This window comes from Pagrus pagrus, assembly GCF_965226575.1.
Source record: "Pagrus pagrus genome assembly, chromosome: 3".
Lineage (NCBI taxonomy): Eukaryota > Metazoa > Chordata > Actinopteri > Spariformes > Sparidae > Pagrus > Pagrus pagrus.
In genome coordinates, this window is record NC_140187.1 from 34159240 (window position 1) to 34184063 (window position 24824).

Sequence of the window (24824 nt, forward strand, 5' to 3'; positions counted from 1 at the left end):
TGCAAAACACCTCTGAGAACACATAAACAAAACAAAAGCATGAGGCACAGAAAAATACCACACACAAAGTCCAAATCATCACATGATATTCAAAATAAATCTATGTGCAGCAGAGTGAGGTGTCAATGTTTCAGAAATGTCGTGACTGATGGAAGCTAATCTTGAAAACCAGCGTGTTCATGATGAGCAGGGGTGGTGGAACACAGAGGGATGTTTGGTTTTAAAGACAGTGACTTTGGAAGACACTCGCCTGATATGCTCACCTCAGACTGAGAAAGCCTCATTCTATCTTCAGTTAAACTTGATTTTGTCTCCCATCATTTCCACTGGAATAGCACTGGGAAGGATATCTTCAAAGCCAGTGTGTGCAGGAGGCACGATCACAATGTTAACGTGGACATCTGACTATTGTTTGGAGACAAGACTTTGTGTCTATCCCTTATCAACCCCTTAAAGAGCACTCCACAAATGTGATGCATTATGAGACAGTTATGAATCAGTCTAAATTAAATACTGATGTCTATATATGACCAACATAAGCAAACGAGACCATCAGACAGGAAGAGACTAAACAAACTGGTCAGGAGGGCCAGCTCTGTCCTGGACTGTCCGCTGGAGTCCAGAGGTGGTGGGTGGGAGGAGGATGTTAGCCAAGCTGACATCAATCATGGACAACACCTCTCACCCCTGCACCAGACTGTGGAAGCCTCGAGCAGCTCTTTCAGCAGCAGACTCTCACACCCACTGTGTAAGAAGGAGCACTACCACAGATCATTCATCCCCACAGCCATAGACAGACTGTTTAACTCAAGCACTACCTGAACAATCACTTTAGGCTTTTTTAACTTTAGGCGTATTTGTCTGACTCTTTTTCCTGTACTTGTTGCATCTTGAGCTGTTGTAACAAGTGAATTTCCCCATTGTGGGATAAATAAAGTCTATCTAATGTAACCAGCGAGAAGACCGACTATTTCTGATTAGTTCTTTGAGGAGTCTCACAACCTGAGGAATGAAGCTGCTCTGCAGTCTGGTGGTACGGCACTAAACTCCATTTTATTTTGAACTTATTTTATTCTATTGTGTACTGTGCATTGTCTGTTATTTACTGTAAGGTGTCCTTGAGTGACAGAAAGGCGCCTATGAAATAAAATGTATTATTATTATTATTATTATTATTAAAGCTCAGTTTACTTTGTTTTGCACTGTCCTCAGGTGCTACCAGAATCATCACAAACAATTCAAGTTCCTTGTAGTAAATTTAAACTTGAGTACATTTTTTAGTCAAAAAACAGCACTATATTACACTGTGGCTCTGTAGGGAGCTTGAAAAAAAACCCACTTATTTTTGTTCCTGGAGGGAAGTTAGATGTTGAGATTGACAACTCTCTAATGTCTGTATATAAAGCTACAAGGCATCAGTTTCTTAATTTAGCAGTTAATCTTCGACATTGTTTGACGTGAAAAGCACCAAAGCCATCCATACTGACTAAGTAGGTCAACAGGCACTTACTTACATGTAAGTCCGATTCTAAGTATATACTGTACTACCTCATTATCTGCAATAATGGATGCGAGGAAGCCGATGTGTGTTTTATTTAACAGGCACATAGTATCAGTTTGTATGTGACATTTTTGTAGATGTCAGCACAAACTGTTCCAAGATTTGTCAACATCATGACAGAGTCCTTCTTTTCTTTTTTCACATCGGGAGAATAAACTTCATCCTGTTTTCTTATCAAACATTTTTATTTTTATTTGATGATGTTTTCACTTTACACACAACAGTCTTTTTGCACAATAACCACTTTGGAGATATAACGTGTTTTAAAAACATCATTTCCAGAGAGGCTTGTCCCTGTACACAGTGTGAATCATCATCCCACCATCGACCTCTTCCTCCCTCTCAATCGAACCTCGTCAAGCTTTTTAATGACTGCTGATGACTTCTTGGATGACGCTGTGTAGCTCTTCAGCAGCTTCTCAAACAGCGCCTCTGTATTGGGGTGGGTGCTGAGGAATGCCTTCTCCAGCACATACAAGTCCACCCCCTTATCTTCGGGCAGGGCAGAGATGTAACTCAGGCCGAAGTCGATGAGGACCAGGTCGTACTCCCCGTTTTCTGTGCTGCGTCTCAGCAGCATGTTGGAGGTGGTCAGGTCTCCATGGACAACGTCCTCATCATGCATTTTGGCCAGGATCTGGCCCACCCTCTCAGCCAGCTGCTCCAGTTCCGAATCCTTGCAGGTATCAGACTGCTGAGTGGAAGCAATGTGGTCACGGACAGTGATGGAACTGATGATTTCCTCCAGGAAGATACAGTGGGAGGTGTAGTCCACAAAATACACTACAGGAGCAGATATGCCTGAGGAGATGAGAAAATGATGGAGACTGAATCAACTGCAAGTTAGACACCAAAGATACAAAAGAAGCTCATCAAAACTTTAAGTCTGGTATTTAAGAATCAGTATGACATTATCCTATACAATTCTTACTGTGAACAGACCTCAAGAAACCTCTCTAAAAGAGTTGTGTGCCCTGACTGTGGCTCTCAGCCTGAAGATCAGTGGTTCCTAGCGAAGATATATAGCTTCGAAAATATGTCTCTGCCCCGTTCAAAAAACATGAGTCAAACAGGAGGGAACGGTGCTAGTATATGGTGGGGACTACTTTCAGGAGTGGGTAATTACACATTTGGTGCTCTATGGTGAGTATGTGGGGCAGCAGGTATATGTGTATATGGGACTGGTTCCAGATTCTCCAATTTTAGGATTTTCTGTTCTTTTCTGTATATGTCATTGTACATGGATTATATTTGGGTTTCATTCTGATGGTAAAGCAAAACAAGACATTTTGAAAATGTCACCGTGGGATGTTTTGTCCTACTACTTTCTAACATTTCAGAAACTATCAATGAATCGAATCATCTTAACATAATTTACAGATCAATCGATGATAGATCAATCGATGTCGAATGACCTACTGGACTTCAGCAGGCTGTAATGTAACACCGTTGGCCAAATGAATACGTACTAATGATAATAAGCGTTGTTAAGTTCAGGGTCAGTGGAGCACTCCCTTCTCACCTGGCAGTTAACTGGTCAACCACCCCTGAGGTCACACATTTTGTTGTAACAGCAGCACGGCTCGCTGTCGTGTTTAGGTTAGCGGGGGCTATATTAAACTACTTCTCTCCTTTCACTTGGTTTATTAAGACTGACTGTACAGCATGAGGTCCAGACAGCAGAGGTCTCTGCTGCTGTTGACTTGCCTGCTCTCCGGCAGCGCAGTATGGAGCGGACCTCCTGTACCGTCCTGCGGTGAGTCAGTTTCTCGTCCAGCACCGGGTGTCTGTAGCGTTTCGGGAACCTTTCTTTCACAATAGTCGGTTTTCCCAGGAACTCTGCCCGGTAAACCCGGGCTTCTGCTCCTTGTTTCAACAATTTTGCTTTCCTGAGGAGGTCTGGTACCGCCATGCTCTTCTCCTGAGCCATGTTTACTTCCGTCGTCTGTTTGCTGTCCTGCGGCTTCTTCTTCTTCTTCTTCTTTGGGTTTTACCGGCAGCTTGCAGCCTAAATGTTGCACTACTGCCACCTTTTGGAGTAATCTAAGTCCTACAATGTTCCATATTTCAGGTTTTCCTCATGAGTCCTGTTTTCATTAGGAAGCTGACCAAGCATCTTCTACCTGGTCCACTTCCACCACACTCCAATATGTTCTTTACCCCTGCTCCATTTAACCCTGATCTTTTCATTCCTTCCACCATGTCCTTCCTCTCTACTACATATTTCCTGTAATTAACAAGCATACATTGTACAGTTTCTGGTAGCTGACAATAATAACAAAAACCAGTTGGATGCTTCCCTATAATGTGAAGTGTACTATTCAGATTTCTATGTCCTATTCTTAATCTGGTCATAATTGTCTCCTCTTTTCTACTTCCTCCCCTACTTCCCACAACACCAACTCTGTTTTGAATGGAATATAAATGTCTTCCCCTTATCTCCTGGTCGAGCTCTAATAAGCTCTCTCCATGTTATCCTGGGGTCAAAATACATTCCCCAAAACACTTTTAACTCTCTCTAGGTTGCTTCCATGCAATTTCAGATAATGACCTCCCCTGAGTTTCTTTGCTGTAACGAACATAACTTTAGTTTTCTCTACTGAAAATTTAAACCCCCATTTTGTCCCCCACATTTCAACATGATGAATCCAATCTTGTCTATTTGACTGTTCTAATCCTATTTAAACTTGGATGGATCTCAGCTCAGAAAGTCTATAATCCAGTTGAAAACTTTCCCTTTGACTCCCATATTATGTAATTTGATCATCAACCCTCTCTCCATAACATGTCATATACTTTTTCCACATCAAAAAACACTGCCACCACTGTCTCTTTATTTACTTGACTTTTTCATCCTCCAGACACAACACTGTGTCCATAGTGCCCCCTCCTTTCCTAAATCCACTTTGGTATGTAGCCACCATACCTCTCTTCTTCTATATTAACCTCTCATTGACCATACGCTCCATCAATTTACATACATGTGACACCAAGGCAATGGGCCTGTAGTTTACTGGTTTACTTGCATCCTTCCCAGGTTTCCTTATTGGAATAATTATTGCTTCCGTCCATCTCTCTGGGATTCTTCCTTCTTCCCACACTTGATTAAATAACATCAACAACCTCTTTAGTACCTCTACACAGTTTTTCAACATGATGTAGCATATTTCATCTTTCCCTGGTGCAGTCTTCCCAGTTTTAGCCAGCACCTTACTTAATTCTCCCATTGTAAATGGGACATTTTGTTCATCCTCAGTACTTTCCCTTCTCCTTAATGCCTCCAAGTTTTCAGCTTTGGTTTTCCCTTTATCTCTTCTTCCCTCTATCTACCATTATCTCAGCCTTTTCCTTCTAAGTTACTGCAACCTTATTTCCACCACTCAAAACAGGAAAACTCTACTGCTTGTCTGTCTTATTGTTCTTCTTACTACTGCCTTGAGACCCTTCTCCTCACCCTCATTCTCCATTTCACCTGAGCTATCTCAGTTACACCTACTCTCCTTCATGGCTCTTCTTCTTCTGACTTCTTCCCACTCACTCTCCCTCACTAAACTCCATGCTGTCACCATCCATCTCCTTTTCTGCCATTCTGTCAGAGTTTGTAAGGGACAGTGTGACAGTATCATTCCGGACTGGTCTATCTGGTCCAGTCATGATAGTATTTATAATGGCTTAACTTGACAAAACAAAATGCCTTCAAGCCACTGAGGGGCTGCTATACCAGTACTTGCATAGTTAACCTTTATGTGTCAATTAAATAATTTACATTCACAAATCTCCAGAGCCATACTCGAGTGTATTTATTTGCACACCATCAGGTGTACATCCACCCAATGTAGACAGCGATCCACACGCACTAGTATTAACTTATAACTTGCGTGAAACAAACATATGACTGCATGGCATGAAACATCTGACGGTCAAAAACTAGGAGCCCAAATGTAGATACGATTGTAACAGACCAGGTATAAGCATAACCTTGTTTATGTCAGGGCTCACTCTTTATATATATATATATATATATATATATACATGCTCTCTGTCTCACTCAAACGCATCTGTGCACACACACACACTCCAGTCTGAGCCCACACATTACGCTGCCTCCCCATCCTATCAAAGTTGTGCCAACATTATATATAGATAGATAGATAGATAGATAGATAGATAGATAGATAGATAGAGGTGTGCAGAGCAGCCAATATTTGTATCTGTATTTGTATTTGTTGAGGGGGGGAAAGTATTTGTATTTGTATTTGTATTCGAGTAAAATTCAAAATAGGCGTAACATTTTTTTTTTTTTTTAGTTACACTTCTAATTTTCATTATAGTGTAAGTATTCTTTAATTATCCATTATAATAATTATGGATATGCAATATTGGTTGATGTTTTTCCATAAATCCAGCAATGAACATGTAACGAGGAATGTCATTGAAAAGAAAATAACATAACAGCCATTACCTCATCCATGGTTAAACCAGCAACTAATAAAATATCATTGTGAACATTATGAACCCCACCACCACCCGTCCTTGTTGGAGGACGTTGAACAGACAGAATAAAAACAAATAATACTTAGAAGAACTGTTCTTTCTAATGCACAGAGCTCCAAGAACTAAACTTGATCTGTAAATAATATGACATAGTAGCCTATAGCTAACGGTCATTATGCTTCTGGCCTCTACCTGGTCTTTTTACTAAACTTAACCAACTCCTTTCTTCATTGCCTAAAACCCAACCAAAGCACCGAGCAAAGAATTTTTTTCCTCCCCCGGTCTGCTGTCAGCAGGGTCGCCGGCTGCAGCAGCCTCGCGCCCGTGAAGTGGGCTCAAGCCGCGTTCAGCCGCGCTCGAGCGGAGCGGGGGAGAGAAACAATGTGTATTTCTTTTACTCTGTGGAAGATCTCCCAACGGAGTGAGGGACAAAGCAAGTGGGACAGATCTGCCCAGTCCCTGAGCAGCGCGCGTTTCACAGACAAGCCACAACGCAGAGTGTAAACAACGTCACCTGGTTCAGCAGCACCATGGACAGCTGCGGGGGCGGGGGGGTCGGAACAGCGGTGTTTTGACGTCCCCACCCCCGACTCACTCTCTTATCCGGGCATGTACTGCAGTCTCATGAGGAAACGTAGCTTTTTGATATGATGTTTTTCTTGTTCCCGAATACAAATATTTTTTAAAGTATTTGTTCGAAATAAGTATTTGTAAAAAACACGTTATTTGTGCCTTTCCGAATACCGTATTCGGGTTCGGCTCCACCCCTAATAGATAGATAGATAGATAGATAGATAGAGAGAGAGAGAGAGAGAAATGATAGACAGTGATGACAGTGATCTCTATATATCTCTCTATATATGTATATCTCTATATATAGAGATATATCTGTAAATATAGAGATATATATCTCTATATATGTATATAGAGATATATAGAGATAGAGAGAGATATCTCTCTATATAGAGATACATATAGAGAGATATGTCTCCTCAGGCTACTGAGGCGCCTGTTTGTTAAATTAATAAATTGTTAAATTGCCAATATGTCTTGTTTCTTCAGACTTCAATCATCCAATCCACCAAACAACACCAAACGAGTCAATAGCAGAATAAGATGTTTGGCAGAGAACATACTCAGCTCTGCTGCTCATCCCACAAATGCATGCTCCTTACAAATGTGGCACCATTTAAAAGGAAATAAACAGGCTTTCCAACGGCATAAGATTTATTACCAAGAAGCATTGTTATAACAAAGAAGTAATCTACCAAATGCAAATGTCCTTACTTTTTGTGCTATGTTCAGATAGATAGATAGATAGATAGAGAGAGAGAGAGAGAGAGAGAGAGAGAGAGAGAAATGATAGATAGAGCGACAGTGATCTCTATATCTCTATATATGTATATCTCTGTATATAGAGATATATCTTTATATATGTATATAGAGATATAGAGAGATCTATCTCTCTATATAGAGATACATATAGAGAGATCTATCTCTCTATATAGAGATACATATAGAGAGATCTATCTCTCTATATAGAGATACATATAGAGAGATCTATCTCTCTATATAGAGATACATATAGAGAGATATGTCTCCTCACGCTACTGAGGCTACTGTTTGTTAAATTAATAAATTGTTAAATTGCCAATATGTCTTGTGTCTTCAGACATATAGATAGATAGATAGATAGATAGATAGATAGATAGATAGATGGATAGATAGAGCGACAGTGATCTCCATATCTCTCTCTATATATGCATATCTCTATATATAGAGATATATCTGTGTATATAGAGATATATCTCTATATATGTATATAGAGATAGAGAGAGATATATCTCTCTATATAGAGATACATATAGAGAGAGATATCTCCTCAGGCTACTGAGGCGCCTGTTTGTTAAATTAATAAATTGTTAAATTGCCAATATGTCTTGTTTCTTCAGACTTCAATCATCCAATCATCCAATCCACCAAACAACACCAAACGAGTCAATAGCAGAATAAGATGTTTGGCAGAGAAGATTTGGCAAATTTTTCATGGGTGCAGCCCACATACTCAGCTCTGCTGCTCATCCCACAAATGCATGTTCCTTACAAATGTGGCACCATTTAAAAGGAAATAAACAGGCTTTCCAACGGTATAAGATTTATTACCAAGAAGCATTGTTACAACAAAGAAGTAATCTACCAAACGCAAATTTCCTTACTTTTTGTGCTATGTTCAGATAGATAGATAGATAGATAGATAGATAGAGAGAGAGAGAGAGAGAGAGAGAGAGAGAGATTCAAAGGTTCACATACTTTTGCCACTCCCAGATATGTAATATTGGATCATTTTCCTCAATTCATAAATGGCCAAGTATAATATTTTTGTCTCATTTGTTTAATTGGGTTCTCTTTATCTACTTTTAGTACTCCTCTATATATAGAGATATACATCTCTCTCTTTATATATATCTCTATACTATATAGTATATATACTATATATACATATATACTATATATGACTCTATAGTTGTGTCAACAACTTCAGTGAGGTGGAACCAGCTATATCTTTAATAGAAGAAACAAACATAATAAAGTCTTACAGGAACAGCTGTCAGGTAAACCTGTGGTCGTAACAGTAATGTCAACTTGGTGTGCTAGCTTCTAGTAAAGACTCCAGTCTGTTTGTCTTTCTTGGTAATCTAGCCGGGCAGCACATAGCCTCTATCTCTCTGTCTGTGTTTTATTTACCAGCCACTTCCAGTGCTGTTCTGTGACTCTGTGCCTAGATTCTAAACATGAGTGTTGAAATTAAAATTACTTTTCAACCAGAGCTGTGCGTGGCTGAATACAGTACTGTTTATGAAGACTCTTGAAGTCTCACCCTGAAGTCAGGCAGATTGTCTGCATTAATGTCTCCACAAATCAACACCTTTCCCTGGGCATAGAAGTTTGTCTTCAGTCTGGCTTTTTTATGGATGAAATAATATTTCATGACAGCCTGAGGGACAGTGACTGACTGGATCTGATCCATGGCAGGTTTCTTTGAGAATGATTAAAGGATTGTTTTATTGAATTGTTGAATTTTACTTAAAGAAACAGAAATATAGGTAGAAGGATGTGTTAATAATGATATTGAAGTTTTGATGAACTATAAGCACTAAACAACTTGTGGAAAAGCAGAAATTCCCCTCCCATTATCTGTTCCTCTTCATATGTTTTCCTCCTGTAGCAGTATCACACTACTGGTCTCTTTTTCTTTCTCTTTCTACATCTCTTTTTCTCTCTTTGGTTCTTTATCACCCTCTCACTCATGGTGATGTTGCTGATACAGACAATGTAGGAGTCTTCCGTAGCTGTTTGAGACTAAAGGTAAAGATCGCTTATGCTCTAACAAATAATGCAGACCTGAACTAAAGATATAACCGGCTGCTATGTTTGCTCAGGTTTCGACGATGATGTCATGTTCTGGCCGTGGTTCCAGCAAGGTAACTCTGCCAGGACTGTAAAGATGTCTGGGAAGGACATGTCTGTGCATCCTCTGCCAGAGGAGACTTCAAGAAGTTTCTTTTCCCTCCTACACTATTTGGAGAGCTTACAGCACAGTGACACCAACATTAATTTCCTGGTCGCAGGAAAGGAGGAGTGGATTCTGCAGTTTTGGGATCCACATTAGCTCCAATGGTCCAAGTTAATGTCATGATATACTGGAAGCCAAGTAGGACTGTGGAGAAGCAAGCTAAAAAAATGTTCTCAATCACTAAAAGGATATTTAACTTAATTAATATTTATCACCTATACTTGCCTATGAAGCACATATACTGTATAATATTTCGCAGTGTAATACCTGGTAATCCAGTCTGCTGTTCTTACTGTGTCACATGGTTTATGTCCTTTATTTATCAATGTTATTATTCTATTGTATTGTATTGTATTTTTTTGTGCTTTTTGATGCGGGCCACTCCTCCCTCAGGCCTTCAGGTAAAGCCTTGAATCTAGAAAACCTGTTTTGATGCTGTGTTAGTAGGGTGCCTGGGCAGCAACTCATGCCTCATATTAGCAAAGACACTGTGCTTCCAAGCCCTCTTAAAAAATAGCTCTAATTTTGTCCTGATCTGCGGTGATTTCATAAGCAGTAAATCATTTACAGACATCACATGCAAAGAACAAAAACAGCATCAAAGCTAACAAAAACATGCTACAGTCATCAACTGTGGTACCCAACAACATTTTATTTTACCAGTGTTTTTTTAAAGCTTCCATAACCAAAAGGATGGGTTCAGTTTGATGTTGCATATTTGCATTGATGTAAAATAAAGTAAGCATGTTTGATCAAGCACTCTACTGTGAGAATGGTGTTTTATACTAAAAAAGGACATGATTAGCTATAAAATACAAAGCATACTTAGACCAGGAGTTCCCAATCTGTTTGGCTTGTGACCCTTGAGTAAAAAGCATCGACATTTCAGATGCATATGAGTTAGCAGCATTAAGTCATCAGGATAAAATGTGATTATTTAATGTATATTGACCAGGCATGTAACTTGGACACACGAGTGCCCTAATCAGAATCACATTTTTTGCCAAGCAGTTTTTCACCATTTGAATTTGTGTTTTGGTGCATAACAATAAACACAGTAAGTAGAAACATGTAAAGAAAGATAAAGGGCTGGTACTTCAGAAAAATGTTATATAAACTGGGACAACTGGGACTATGTTTGGAACAATCACATCCAGTGCTGAACTCTGCCTGACACCTATTTATTTGTCGTTCTGTATTTACTCCTTGTTTTGCATTATCTCTAAATTGTTTGAATAAAGTCTTAAAAATGATAAATGCCTTTTCTTCACACTTCCAGCATAAACACCCAACCCATTACAGTTCTTTCACTTGTTTCTCTGTTCAGCAGTGTGAGCTGCTGTAGGTACCGCTGGTGATGAGAAGTGTGGCTGTAGTTTCTCTGCCATTCTTGTCCTGAACAGTCCGTCACAGCTGCAGCAGTGTGTTTCATAGACCCGGTCACACGCAACGAGTGATGGGCGGAGTCAGCACAGGGTGGGCAGGGTGGTCAGGTAAGGGCAGATTGATTGACAGGTAGTCCGTTTGAATGCTGTCAGGATGTTAAGAAATGTTATACAAATATGATAGAACATGCTTTTGAACAGAATTACCTGCCCAAGCGTTAATGGCCTTTCTATTAAACACATAGTTTAGTCAGATCTGAAGTGCACTGATTGTGTTTTCTTTGACCGTGTTCTTATATTTAGTAGACAAACCACCTGTTATGACCACATATTTCATCAAGGAGGAACAGGAGGGGTGTAATGAGGGAGCATTTAAGCTGAAGCCCATGTTGGTACCCTGAAATGTTCTGTAACCACACACTGAGTGCTACCAGCAGCTCACATGCTCCTCCACAGCTGAGACCCCGACCTGCTGCTACTATTACTATTACTGTTCGTATGACTACTATTAGTAGTAGTACTGCTGTTGCACTGTATGCCTATACTATGAAACTGTTTAAAAGATAATGGTAATAAAATCAATAAGACACAATGAAACCCAATGGAAGGTCCAATCTAAAGCACACCAAGCTGAGCCAGCGCTCCGGGGTCCCTGCTGCGGTGAGCCTCTGTGGGACTTCTCTTCCTGGGAAAGTTGGATAGTTGTCGACCTCTGGCGTCAAGTCGTCAACAAGTTTCTCCTCCTGCAATCTGACACTGCTGCCACGTAGCTCCAACTTCCTGAAGGGCCAGAACTTTTCCAGGAGCATCTCTGTGTGATCCCTCTGCTGCTGCCGGTGAGTCCCTTTCTCTCCCGGAGGTCTCATAGCCGAAAATATACGTTAAGTAAATAAGTTCACAGCCGATTAAAATGTCATGATGATGTAAGAAACACAGCGAGGGAGCAGACTGTCTGTCCCAACAGCGGACATTTGTGGACGGACAGACGGACTGAGTCGGTGAATAAACGGGTCTGTTGTGAACAGTTGAGTTACAGCTGCAGACTGTAAAGACGAGAGCTGCTCGTCAGGCAGTTCTTTTGAACCGAAGAAAAAAATAGCGAGATGGAATGTAACTAAATGTTTCTGCTCAGTTACTGTGCCATTTTGAGTATTTCCATTTTATTCCATTTCATACTGAACTATACTAACAGTTCAGAGGACATGTGCTTTTTATCGCATTTCATTTATCTGACAACACTTACTCGATATTTTGTCTATTAAGAATCATCATTCAAAACATAAAGAGCTCATACATGCTAAAGCACTGCTATGTTGAACCAGCCAACAGTAGCCTATATAAAGCGTCCTGTTCAGTAGTTCTCCTCTGACCTGCCACAGCATTAAAATGCTGCTAAATGTGTAATGCATCAGTAATAATAACATGTTAACAATGACATACATATATAACATAAGCCAAAAACAAAAAGTGAGCTTTACTGACATAACAGGAACTCAACAAAACAAAAGGATGACGAATCCAAGAGAACAAAAAGTAAACAAACCAGGAAGACACAAGGAAATAACAGCAGGTAAAACACGAGGAGCAAAACAGGACAGAGGAACAGACATGAAAGAGCAGACAAACTGAAAAAAGAGCAAGGTTAATACACTGGGCTAATTAACAAATGAAACACAGTGCAGGAATAAAGAAGAGAGAAAGACAGGAAGTGTAACACAACACATGACACATGAGGAGAGTCTTTCAACAGGAATGAGGAAATAACCAAACCGTAACCCTAAACCATGACATCCACAACCCAAAGATATTCAGCACTGTAATGTAATATGTAATATGTTTTTCCTCTTGGTCCTACATTTGAATGTTTGAGTGTTAAAGTGTACGTTTTTCCTGTACTCATTCAAAATCAGTGCACGCAAACTGACAACATCTGGATCCCAGACTGTGACTTTAAACAAGTGAGGTTGTAATAATAATAATAATAATAATAATAATAATAATAATAATAATAACATATGCTGGATACAAAATACACTGACTACTGTAGATTCCTCCTGTGGGTGTCTCAGAAGCACACATTAAGTTCCCCACTGCCCTGTCATCATGAGGAGATGGGATATTTGGTATTAAGACTAAACAAGCTAACTGATTGCTAAACAGCCTGTATTGTTGAGCCCATCTCGAGTGGACTCTCTAATGAAATCATGGCAATCAACAAGATGGTTGTCAGGGTGACGGGGCTGCAGCAGGCTCTTGTGGGCTCCCTTGTCTTTTCTATGAGCAGGACACAAGCCTGTCAGTGGGTGCCAGAACAGGAGAACACAACAGGAACTGGAGATTATTTTATGTTCTGCTTCTATTTCACAGAGAAAGTCTTCAGAGAAATGAATCCAGACTGCACAAACCTGACTGAAATGTGCATGTAACAGGACAAATCAATGGGTAAGTTATTTGTAATTGAGTGATTTTACAGTCATATAAAGAACATGACGTTGCAAAGTGCTTATTTGGACTTTTAAAGTCAATGTAGATACCCACACTTCAGTGTTACAGCTGCTGGTAGTTGACATTTAGAGTAAATACATTAAGACTTTCAAAGGTCGGTAAAAATTGTAAACTATTCAAATCAATCAATTTGTGAAAAGAAAATTAAAATATGGCAGGTTTTACAGATGGACCGTGGGTAAAGTCAGTGAACCACTGTTCTAAGCTTCATTTTTCCACACATGAATGGAAGACAGGCTCATCTTTCATCAGCACTGAGATTCAGCAGCTTTCATTTGGATTTTCGGTCTGACCATTTGCATTTCTGTCAACAGATACTGAACATGAAAGACTCCCAGGTTACTGTGACGAGCTGCAGAGCTGTTGCAGTGATTAATACGTATTTAGAAACTAATTACAATGTGATAGACACTATAAACTAAGACTTTACACACTTTACTTATTTGTAAAGGATTATCCACCATATGAAAATGCTGACATTTTTATGCACTGTGGTTTAATTTACATCTATACCTCAGTAAAGAATTGACTTCCTTGTGTTATAGGCTACATACTGTATGAATTAAAGGCTTTCCTTTAGAATTGAGATAGGTCCTCATGCTGGCTACATCTGAAGTTCTGACCTCATCAGCAAGATATGAATAACTGAAATAGACTGTAGAAAACCTGGCTCCAGCACAGTGGTAGCATACCCAAACTTTTTTAAATCTCCACACACCTTCATTGGATTTTTCTCTATGAAAATATAGAAATACGTATGATCATTGTAACTACATTTTACCAAAGCACTAAAAGAAAAAGTACTCATTATGCAGAATGGCCCCTTTCAGACATTGGATAGTTACTAGTGGTGCATTTACATGTAAATAACATGTTGCATGTAGCTGAGGTGGAGCAACATTAGCTGTGACATAACAGGGTTGATCATATGGTGAATTTGATATTTCTTACCAATATCTTCTGTTTGGTTTTGTTAGGAAACATATGCCCACTCTAGAAGATTTTAACAGCTTATGAAACAGTCCCAGTTTCATACTGATGTCTCTTTATGACCTACATAAACAAACGAGACCATCAGTGAGAAGACTGGCTATTTATTATAGTTATTCATATTGCCTGTCACTGGGTCAGATTCCAACTTATGACTTAAAGGTGCATTAGTCAACCTTTTTTAAAACATTTTTTAATCACTTTTAAATGCCAGTAAGTGAGAGGCTGTTAAATAAGTTTTAAAAAATGAGACATTCCCCTTCTTACTCTGTTGCCTCTATCAACCTGTGGCTGGCTCATCTTGAGAGGTGCCTCTGGTAGCGTATGATGTCACGCTCACTCCCGAGTGCCTTTCTAAGCTATCTAAGTGCTATATCATAGGCAAACTGGATGTGTTTCAGTTTCCTGAAGACGTTTCACCTCTCATCCAAGAGGCTTCTTCAGTTCTAACTTACTGGAGGAGAGCTGCAGGTTTTTAAACTCTGTGTGGGAGTGTCCTTAAAGAGTCATTAAGGACATGTGTGAGCTCTGAGTTTCAGAGTCGTTAGGGCCACTTGTGGGTCGTTGATCCAACCAGCCTTCATGTGGGTCATTAGGGCTAGGTGGACAACTGTCTTTGAACAGAGGAGGTGGTCTAAGTCATTACTTATCACCCACCTACAATGCAGTACTGAGTTCTCTCCCCAGACAGCTTAACAATCAGTTTACAGTTGTGCTCATAAGTTTACATTCTCTGGCAGAATTTGTGATTTTTTGGCCATTTTTCAGAGAATATAAATGATAATTCAAAAACTTTTCTTTCACTCATGGTTAGTGGTTTGGGAAGCCATTTATTATCAAACAATTGTGTTTCCTCTTTTTAAATCATAATGACAACAGAAACTACCCAAATGACCGTGATCAAAAGTTTACATACCCTAGAGGGTTTGGCCTGATAACATACACACAAGTTGACACACACAGGTTTAAATGACTACTAAAGGTAACCATCCACACCTGTGATCTGTTTGCTTGTAATCAGTATGTGTGTATAAAAAGTCCGTGAGTTTCTGGGCTCCTGACAGACCCCTGCATGTTTCATCTAGTGCTGCACGGACGTTGCTGGATTCCGAGCCATGGGGAAAGCAAAAGAATTATCAAAGGATCTGCAGGAGAGGGTAGTTGAACTTTATAAAACAGGAAAAGGATATAAAAAGATATCAAAGGAATTGAGAATGCCAATCAGCAGTGTTCAAACTCTAATTAAGAAGTGAAAAATTAGGGATTCTGTTGAAACCAAGCCACGGTCAGGTAGACCAAAAAAAAATTTCAGCCACAACTGCCAGGAAAAATGTTGAGGATGCAAAGAAAAACCCACAAATAACTTCAGCTGACATACAGGACTCTCTGAAAAAAAGTGGTGTGGCTGTTTCATGATGCACAATAAGAAGGCACTTGAAGAAAAATGGGCTGCATGGTCGAGTCGCCTAAAGAAAGCCATTACTACGCCAACGCCACAAAGCAGCCCACTTACAATACGCCAAACAGCACAGAGACCAGCCTCAAGACTTAAGTTATTTGGAGTGATGAGACCAAAATTGAACTTTTTGGCCACAACCATAAACGCTACATTTGGAGAGGAGTCAAAAAGGCCTATGATGAAAAGTACACCATTCCTACTGTGAAACACGGAGGTGGATCACTGATGTTTTGGGGATGTGTGAGCTACAGAGGCACAGGGAACTTGGTCAAAATTGATGGTAAGATGAATGCAGCATGTTATCAGAAAAACTGGAGGAAAATTTGCACTCATCAACCCAGAAGCTGCGCATGGGACGTACTTGGACATTCCAACATGACAATGATCCAAACACAAGGCCAAGTCGACCTGTCATTGGCTACAGCAGAAAAAAGTGAAGGTTCTGGAGTGGCCATCTCAGTCTCATGACCTCAATATCACTGAGCCACTTTGGCAAGATCTCAAACGTACAGTTCATGCAAGACAGCCCAAGAATTTACAGGAACTGGAGGCTTTTTGCCAAGAAGAATGGGCAGCTTTACCATCTGAGAAAATAAAGTGCCTCATCCAACTACCACAAAAGACTTCAAGCTGTCATTGATGTTAAAGGGGGCAATATACGGTATTAGAACAAGGATATGTAAACTTTTGATCAGGGTCATTTGGGTAGTTTCTGTTGTCATTATGATTTAAAAAGAGGAAACATTGTTTGATAATAAATGACTTCCCCAACCACTAACCATGAGTGAAAGAAAAGTTTTTGAATTATCATTTATATTCTCTGAAAAATGGCCAAAAAATCACAAATTCTGCCAGAGTATGTAAAGTTATGAGCACAACTGTAAAAGCCTGCAACTCCCCTCCAGTTAGCAAGAACTGAGGAAGCCTCTTGGATGAGAGGTGAAACATCTTCAGTAAACTGAAACACGTCCAGTTGCCCACGATACAGCTCTTAGAATTACCATGACCTGGATGACTGAGAACCTTCATCAACATCTTTCTCAGCTAGCTCGTAGCTAGCAACAGAGCGTCGCAAAAGCTCAGAAATGGAGTCCACTAACAAGCGATCGACAGCACACACAACACACACACCCCAACACAGACTGCTCGTAAGCCCAAAAAAAGAGAGTAATATCCACTGAAGCCAGTCTGGCCAAACGGGAACTGGACGAAAAGTAAAGTAAACATCGGAGGTGCATTCGAATCATGGAGGGAGCTTCACTATGTTTTGAAGCTCCTAAATGACGCAGATGTGACTTTCTTCTTGTTAGACAGGTAAGATAACATTACAGCAAAGCATGTGAATTATTGTGTGTGTAAATAATTTGATATTGTGGCTGTTGTTGTCTTGTTACCACAGGTTAGCCAGGTTAGCTTTCTTGCTAACACTGCTGAACTGCAAAGTAACTAATGTAGCAAGGAACTGTGTTGAGTGGATAACGTCAGCTAATTCATCCGGACTCCAGGGGCTTATACAGCTGGAAAATTGGCTGGCTTGTTTGAGAATTACTTTGTCAGCTAAAATTACGAAGCAGTCAACGCCAGATCAATGCAGTGTCACTATGTTACCACTGAAATGTCTTCTACTACAGCAAGTGATAGCTAAGCTAGCTACTGCTGCTGGGGGCGTACCTATGTTCCCCGGGTCCTATGTTCCCCAATCGGGGAACTCTAACCCTAACCTAACCCTAACCCTAACCCTAACAGCGGGGAACATAGGACCCTTTTTCAAAAAAAAGTTCCTATGTTCCCCGGTCACATACAAAGCGGGGAACATAGTTCCCGGTCACATACAAAGCGGGAAACATAGGACCCGGGGAACATAGGTATGATCCCTTGCTATCGATGGTGGATGAGCATGTACGTCACACAGCATTATTATTTCTACTGAAAATGCCATTTTCTTTTAGGGTATGTGGTGACGGGTGCTTCACCATGTCACAGGCGTGCATGAATGGGCCCTTGACAGATGTCAACATCCACCTCTGGATGTGTCGCGTTGCGAGAAAGACTACATGATATCTGGTTCTGCAGCACATCGGCAATCTCAAAGATTATTCTCAACAGACGCTGTCCTGAAGGATGTTGAGGAGTTTCTGACCCTTCAGTAAGACTAAACACTGTTATCTTGTCTACTAAAGCATGTGTCAGTTTTTTTAACATTTACAATAGGTGAATGTGGAAATAGAAACGTTATAGCAATATAATCAATATGATGCCCCTATATGACTGGGTTGTGCAACAGGCATACGTCTGAAATGTTTTTTTTCTTTTTCTTTTCAACATCAGCTCTGGAGTCCTTTCAAAATCATGTTCTGATGTATGCTACCAAGTGGTTTGCCTTCTCTCCTCCAGTGTATGAAGCAAGGTTCCTCCTCGCTGCACTAGACTATACATGCTGTATATATATATATATATATATATATATATATATATATGTATATATTTATATACATATATATGTACAGACACTGTAAAACTTGTAAAAAGATATGACATTGAAAACGTGCATTTAGTTGTATAAATAAAGGAGCTTGTATTAAAAAAATAAAAGGTATTTTTTCTTTGTAGGTAATGAACTCACACTGGAACACCAAACACTTTTCAACCTTTACCTTGAGGTAATGAGGTCACACAGGAACACCGTTTATGATTTCACCTTAAGGGTGCCTCTTTATAGGGAATTTGTCTCTTATCCACTAGACACAGCAGCTTGGTATCAGCACCCGGTTTCCGGCTCCCAGACGTCCGTGTTAGATAGATAGATAGATTTTATTGTCCTTTCCAAGATAATTATTTTCACATTCCGTACAGCCACAAGAATTACACAACACTGTAACTCTGTCGTTACCTGCACAGGTTGTAAAGCCACCTGAGACAACTTGTTTTGTGAATTCGGGCTCTATGAATAACAACTGATTGACTGACTGTTATAACTGACGTCAGTTCAGGATTGTCTTCGAGACCAATTCAGTACAGTTAGTCCAAAATTATTCTATTGTATTACGCTGAAACGTTAGCGCATCCATTCAGCTAAATGAGAGTTGAAAATTAAAAAAATTTAAAAATGAAATTGAAACTTTCGTCAAAAAGAAGTGTGGCAACTCTATAATTAGGTTATATAGGTTATAACTTGTTCACTTAACGTTAGCATTAGCATGCAGCAAATTCAGCTGTGCTGACACTGCTGATGTTCACGCTGAAAGCTAGACGAAACAGCCAGTTAGCAAGCCAACGCCGACGTCTAATATGAATGTACAGTATCATGCAAGAAGTGATTAGTTCAACATAAACAACCTCACGTTATATTGTGCTAGCCAACAAGCTAATAAAGATGTTACGGTTTATAAATACAATTTCTAAAAAATAAAACCTTTGTCAAACGGTAAAAAGTGTAACTTTACTTACCTCCTCTATCAACATGATGTCGGCCAATCTTGTGTGGTGACGTTGCTGTTTTGGTCGATGGAGGGCGAGCACGACCGCGAGAGTGAGCAGCAGAATGCTGACTGCACGTCACTTAACTGCTGTCCCTTTAAGTCATAACATTTAAACTATATTCATGGTGGAGTGCTGCAGACGAATTGAGGAGTCTCACAGAAGGGGAAAGAAGCTGCTCTGTACTTTGGTGGCAGGGCAAGACAAAGTTGACTTTGTTTCACCATCATTGTATTACACAAATCAATCCTACATAGCCACAAATAGATACATGACCTCTGTGTCCTGCAAAGAGCTGGTTTTAAAAAAGAAAAATAGTAATGAGTATATGTTGCCTCTTCTTTTTCACTTGCCCAAAAACAATTGCACACGCGAGCCAGATCAAGATCTTTACAACAGGAGGCAGTGGTGCTCATACCACTTTTGTCCACAGGGGCCACCAGAATCAACCGAAAATGAAAGTTCTTTGTAGCAACTTTAAAGCAAATGTCTCCTCTCTCCTTTTAATTGTGAAAAACACAGAATGAAAAATTAACAAATGCTGTCACTCCTGAGCTTTTCTTAAGGCATAACCCCACCAATGTTTCACATTAAAGTGTGTTTACAGGTGTTGGGGAGTACTACAGCATGTGTGGAAAAAGTAGTGTAAAGCCTTTTGTGGCTCAAGAGGAAGCTGAATGCAATCTGATAAATTCCCTCCAGTGATGTCACTCAGCGAGGTTGCATTGTGGGTAATCCAACAGTATTACAGGAGTGCAATAGACCAGTGGACTGCTTTTCAAAACCCATTACCCACTATGCAATTAGCCAGTGAGTGACATCACTGGAGGCAATTTATCAGATTACATGCAGCTTCCTCTGGAGCCACTAAAGACTTTATACTACTTTTTTCACAAATGCAGTAGAACTCCCCAACACCTGTGAACACACTTCAATGTGGAAAGTTGGTGGAGTTACCCTTTAAGCCACAACATGAGTGCCATGGCACCCATTTTGGAAACCACTGCTCAAGCTTGTGCGACATCAGCCATAGCTATAAGTACAATTTGCGACTGAGACCATAATGTTTTGAAGACAAAAAAGGTTGACTTTGTATTTGTTTCTTTGAGTCAATATTTTTTGAGCTGCTGATGTATTTGAGTCAACTTCTAGTGGCCATTATTGGTACTGCATCATCAGGCAGCTCTGCTAAAGCTGTAGTCCAGATATCGTCTCATAGCAGCATATTGATCCAGAGCTTCTGATTAAAAAACCACATGCAATTAAAACATTCCCAAAAAATCTCAAATTCACCATAGAGATTATGTTAGTGTATAAATGTATATCTTTTGTGATGACTGCTCTTCTCAAAGGTAAACAATCTGAATGCTTCACTTCCCAGGTAGCTCCACCCTCCTGTTGGCCAGTGTGGTGTCCCTTCTGGGCGGCCTGATCTTTGGTTATGAGCTGGGCATCATCTCGGGTGCTTTGCTGCAGCTCAAGTCAGAGTTCAGACTCTCATGTATCCAGCAGGAGGCGCTGGTCAGCTCTTTGTTGATAGGGGCATTGCTGGCATCCATCGTGGGCGGCTGCCTGATCGACCATCAGGGCCGCAGGAACTCCATCCTCCTCAGCAATTTCCTGATCCTGACCGGCAGCCTGGTCCTGCTCACCAGCTCTTACTCTGCACTGGTGCTGGGCAGGATCATAGTGGGCTTTGCCATGTGTATATCCTCCATGTCCTGCTGCATCTTTGTGTCTGAGATGGTTACCCCCAACCGCAGAGGCTTCCTGGTATCACTGTATGAGGCTGGGATCACTGTGGGCATTCTGGCAGCTTATGCTATGAACTACATCCTGTCTGATTCTAAAAGAGGGTGGATGTGGATGTTTGGATTAGCTGTGGTACCAACTTTGATTCAGCTCGTCACTATCTGGTTTCTTCCATCCAGCGCTAAGGACTCTTGCTGTCAAACTGAAAGAGACCTCATGAGCACCATCGAAAACCAAGAAGCAGACTCGGAAGTCAGCTCCAGCATTGAAAACAAGAAAGTTCATTACAGCACCATGTACCTTTTCCAGCGTAAAGACAACATGAGGACTCGGACTGTGATTGGCCTTGGTCTGGTGTTGTTTCAGCAGTTCACAGGCCAGCCAAATGTTCTCTTCTACGCCTCCACCATCTTCCACTCGATGGGGTTTCACAGCGATGCCTCAGCAGTGCTGGCGTCGGTGGGCCTGGGTCTTATCAAGGTGATCGCTACCTTGACCTCCATGGTGTTCACAGACAGGGTGGGCAGGAGGCCTCTGCTCATCAGTGGATGCTCTGTCATGGCGCTGTGTCTGATAACCATCGGACTCCTCAGTGGACATTCTGTAATGAATGCTAAGAGGCCTTGTAATTCTGAGGACTTTAATGTTAACACAACAGATCTACCTCACTTAAGTGTTGGTAATAGGTCAGTTTTTGACTCACATTTTAATGAGAGCCAAAGACTCCTCAATAGCAACACACAAGGTATAAATGTGGTACCTGATAAAGTCAGACACAATGCACTTGACACTCCTCTGACATCTTCTCCGAGTCTCCATGGCACAGTTGTGAACTGGACCATCCTTGTGTGTATGATGGCAGTTATCGGTGCATACTCCTTTGGATTTGGACCAAGTTTGTATATTTTTATATTAATTAAGATATCACAATTTGTATGCTTAACTGTTCATTCAGGTCAACAGTAATATGTATTAAAATTGGGGATTGACTGATATTGATTATTATTCATCCAGAGACCGATAGTAGAGCTGAGAAATGACATGTTTTTTGTCTTCCATCAGTGACCTGGCTTCTCCTAAGTGAAATATTTCCTGCTGTCATCAGAGGAAGAGCATTTGCCTTCACCAACTGCTTCAACTGGGCTGCAAACCTGCTGGTCACGTTCACTTTCTTGAATTTTATCGGTGAGTTCCCATACACCTGTCTCACAGAGGACATTTTGACTGGTCACAGTAGGAAAGGTCTAAGTGTAACTTATGAACGTGGTTCTGCCAAAGTGGTTCATTACATCTGTGCTTTCACTGGTTGACAACTTGTGTTATGTGTTTACAGAATCTGTCTGGTTAACAACTTCAGAATTCTTGTGTGTTATCACCTTTTAAGTAGATATGGCTAACCTTCCTCATTACACATCCAGCTGACACAGAGCCAAGCACTACAATATTAACTGTTGCTCTCCACCAACTCCTGACAAAAACATCCTTCTCTCTAGATACTAAATGCTTCACTAAGGCCAAATTCCAACAAGGCCCCTATAAGTTCTCTCTTAAAGGATAACTACCGTTTTTTACAACCTGGACCTTATTTCTAGCAAAATATATGATCATTTACTCACCCAGATAACTTTGGTGTCATTTGAAGTCGTTCGGACGAAATTAGATCCAGTGTAGCGCCGATATATCCACATAATGCGAGTGACGGGGCACCAACACACAGCCTCTATATAACACATTATCTGCCACGAAACTAGTTCATTTCACCAATATTTTGTTATGAAATGCTAGTGCTACTCCCCTCTGAGTCCGGGCTCGTCCGTTATCAACATCCGGGGTCAAACTAGCAGTAGCAGCTACAGGTAAACAAGCCGGCTGTCGCGGGTACGTGCGCAGCTCAGAGACGACATCTTCCAGGTCAGAGGTAGTAGGTCAACCCGGATGTTGACAATAGACGAGCCCGGACTCAGAGGGGAATAGCACTAGTGTATCGTAACATAATATTGGTGAAATGAACTAGTTTCGTGGCAGATAATGCGTTATATAGAGGCTGTGTGTCGATGCCCCGTCACTTGCATTATATGGATATATCGGCGCTCCACTGGATCTAATTTCGTCCGAACGACTCCAAATGACACCAAAGTTATCTGGGTGAGTAAATGATCATATATTTTGCTAGAAATAAGGTCCAGGTTGTAAAAAACGGTAGTTATCCTTTAACACTCTCACTCCATTTGCGCTTTCCTGTGGAGGGTCCACCACATTGAGAGTCACTCCAGACATTTTGCATGTTATTAAGCCCACCAACAGTTTGCATCAATGCAGGCTTAAAGAGCACACTCTTAAGTGCACCACCTCTTTTGTGTCCGTGATGAAGGAAACACCACATAATAAGTTTACTAAATATAATTGCTAAGCTATATTACCTCAGACACTTTTTAGACTATTTTCATGCACGCAATTATTAGGAATTACATTGTGTACAGGAGTGAACATTGACCTAATCAGATTTAGGATGAACTAAGAAAAACATTTTTAGTTCACTTATTTATCAGGATATTTGACATTTTGAAGACCAGTGTTTAGGGCCCTGTACACCCACACAGGTGTATGGCTGACTAAGCACCAGTCAGGTGTTGGGTGGAGCTGTGTTGGGAGTTATTTGAGGTCACCACATTCACTGTACAATTGAACTGCTAGATGATGCAGCACATCACTTATTTCTATCTGAGTGATCTTTAAAAAAGTCCACAGTCTTTAGGCCATAACATGCCTTTTAACAAAGTCTGGATCAGTTATGAATTATCCCAGACTCCTAAAAAGATGGTTACATTGGCTTGGAAGTTTCATCTGACTAACTTACAAGTGAAAGAGGCTGAACTGCCTGTATTACCAATCAACAGATGCGATTGGTCTGTCAGGCATGTTTCTCTTGTATGGGATGAGTGCTGTGGCAGCTGCAATCTTCTTCTACTTCATGCTCCCAGAGACCAAAGGGAAGACTCTCGAGGAGATAGACAAGGAGCTGCGTTTGAACAGGTAGGATCTATAACTGCTTGATAAAATACACATCGTGTCAGATGACACATGCTGAAGCACTGATGCGTTTGTCCCTGGGCTTGTCTTACAGGTTTTACCACAGTGAACAGTGCTGTGATATCATCAGCTGGAGAAACACATCCCCACAGTACCAGAGAGTACACTGTCAAGTGAGCACCTCAGGGTGACTAAAGTCATACTGGCTTACTGACAGGCACCGAACACACCACACATCGAAGAATTTACTCCGACCAGACAGTGCACTTCACGCCTGATATTGAAATATACAATATGTATGGAGTCTTTATGAAACATGTAAATAAAGTGTGTTTTCTGTGGGATCATGTGTAGTTGGCTTGAAGTCATGTGTCACAAGTGTTCTTGCAAAGATTTTGCAATGACGACTGACTGACCGTCTTTTAGTGTCATACTTTGATGGGATACATTGCCAGGGTGGACAGCAACTGTGAACTCTCAATGTACATCTGGTGTCAGAAATCATGTGAAGAGACATGGAAAAACTTTATCCTAAACATGATGATTAAATGATTAATTATAGGGGGGGAATAGTTTGCATTTTGTGGATGTGAGAAG

At 40.6% G+C, this 24824-nt stretch overlaps 2 protein-coding genes across 2 annotated transcripts; one reads left to right on the top strand and one right to left on the bottom strand.

Moving 5' to 3' along the window:
- Positions 1–1733: 1733 nt before the first annotated feature.
- On the bottom strand, positions 1734–3531 carry tp53rk (TP53 regulating kinase). Its single transcript, XM_084348489.1, has 2 exons — positions 3269–3531; positions 1734–2362 (listed from the first exon to the last, which is right to left on the bottom strand). Exons 1-2 carry the CDS (start codon positions 3489–3491, stop codon positions 1875–1877), a joined length of 711 nt encoding a protein of 236 aa, XP_084204615.1. The 5' UTR covers positions 3492–3531; the 3' UTR covers positions 1734–1874.
- Positions 3532–11779: 8248 nt separating this feature from the next.
- On the top strand, positions 11780–24574 carry slc2a10 (solute carrier family 2 member 10). The gene is made up of 6 exons (XM_084348249.1): positions 11780–11850; positions 13382–13456; positions 20827–22092; positions 22260–22382; positions 24095–24230; positions 24322–24574. The coding sequence occupies exons 2-6, from the start codon at positions 13453–13455 to the stop codon at positions 24416–24418; spliced, it is 1626 nt and encodes a 541-aa protein (XP_084204375.1). The 5' UTR covers positions 11780–11850; positions 13382–13452; the 3' UTR covers positions 24419–24574.
- The last annotated feature ends 250 nt before the right edge of the window (positions 24575–24824 follow it).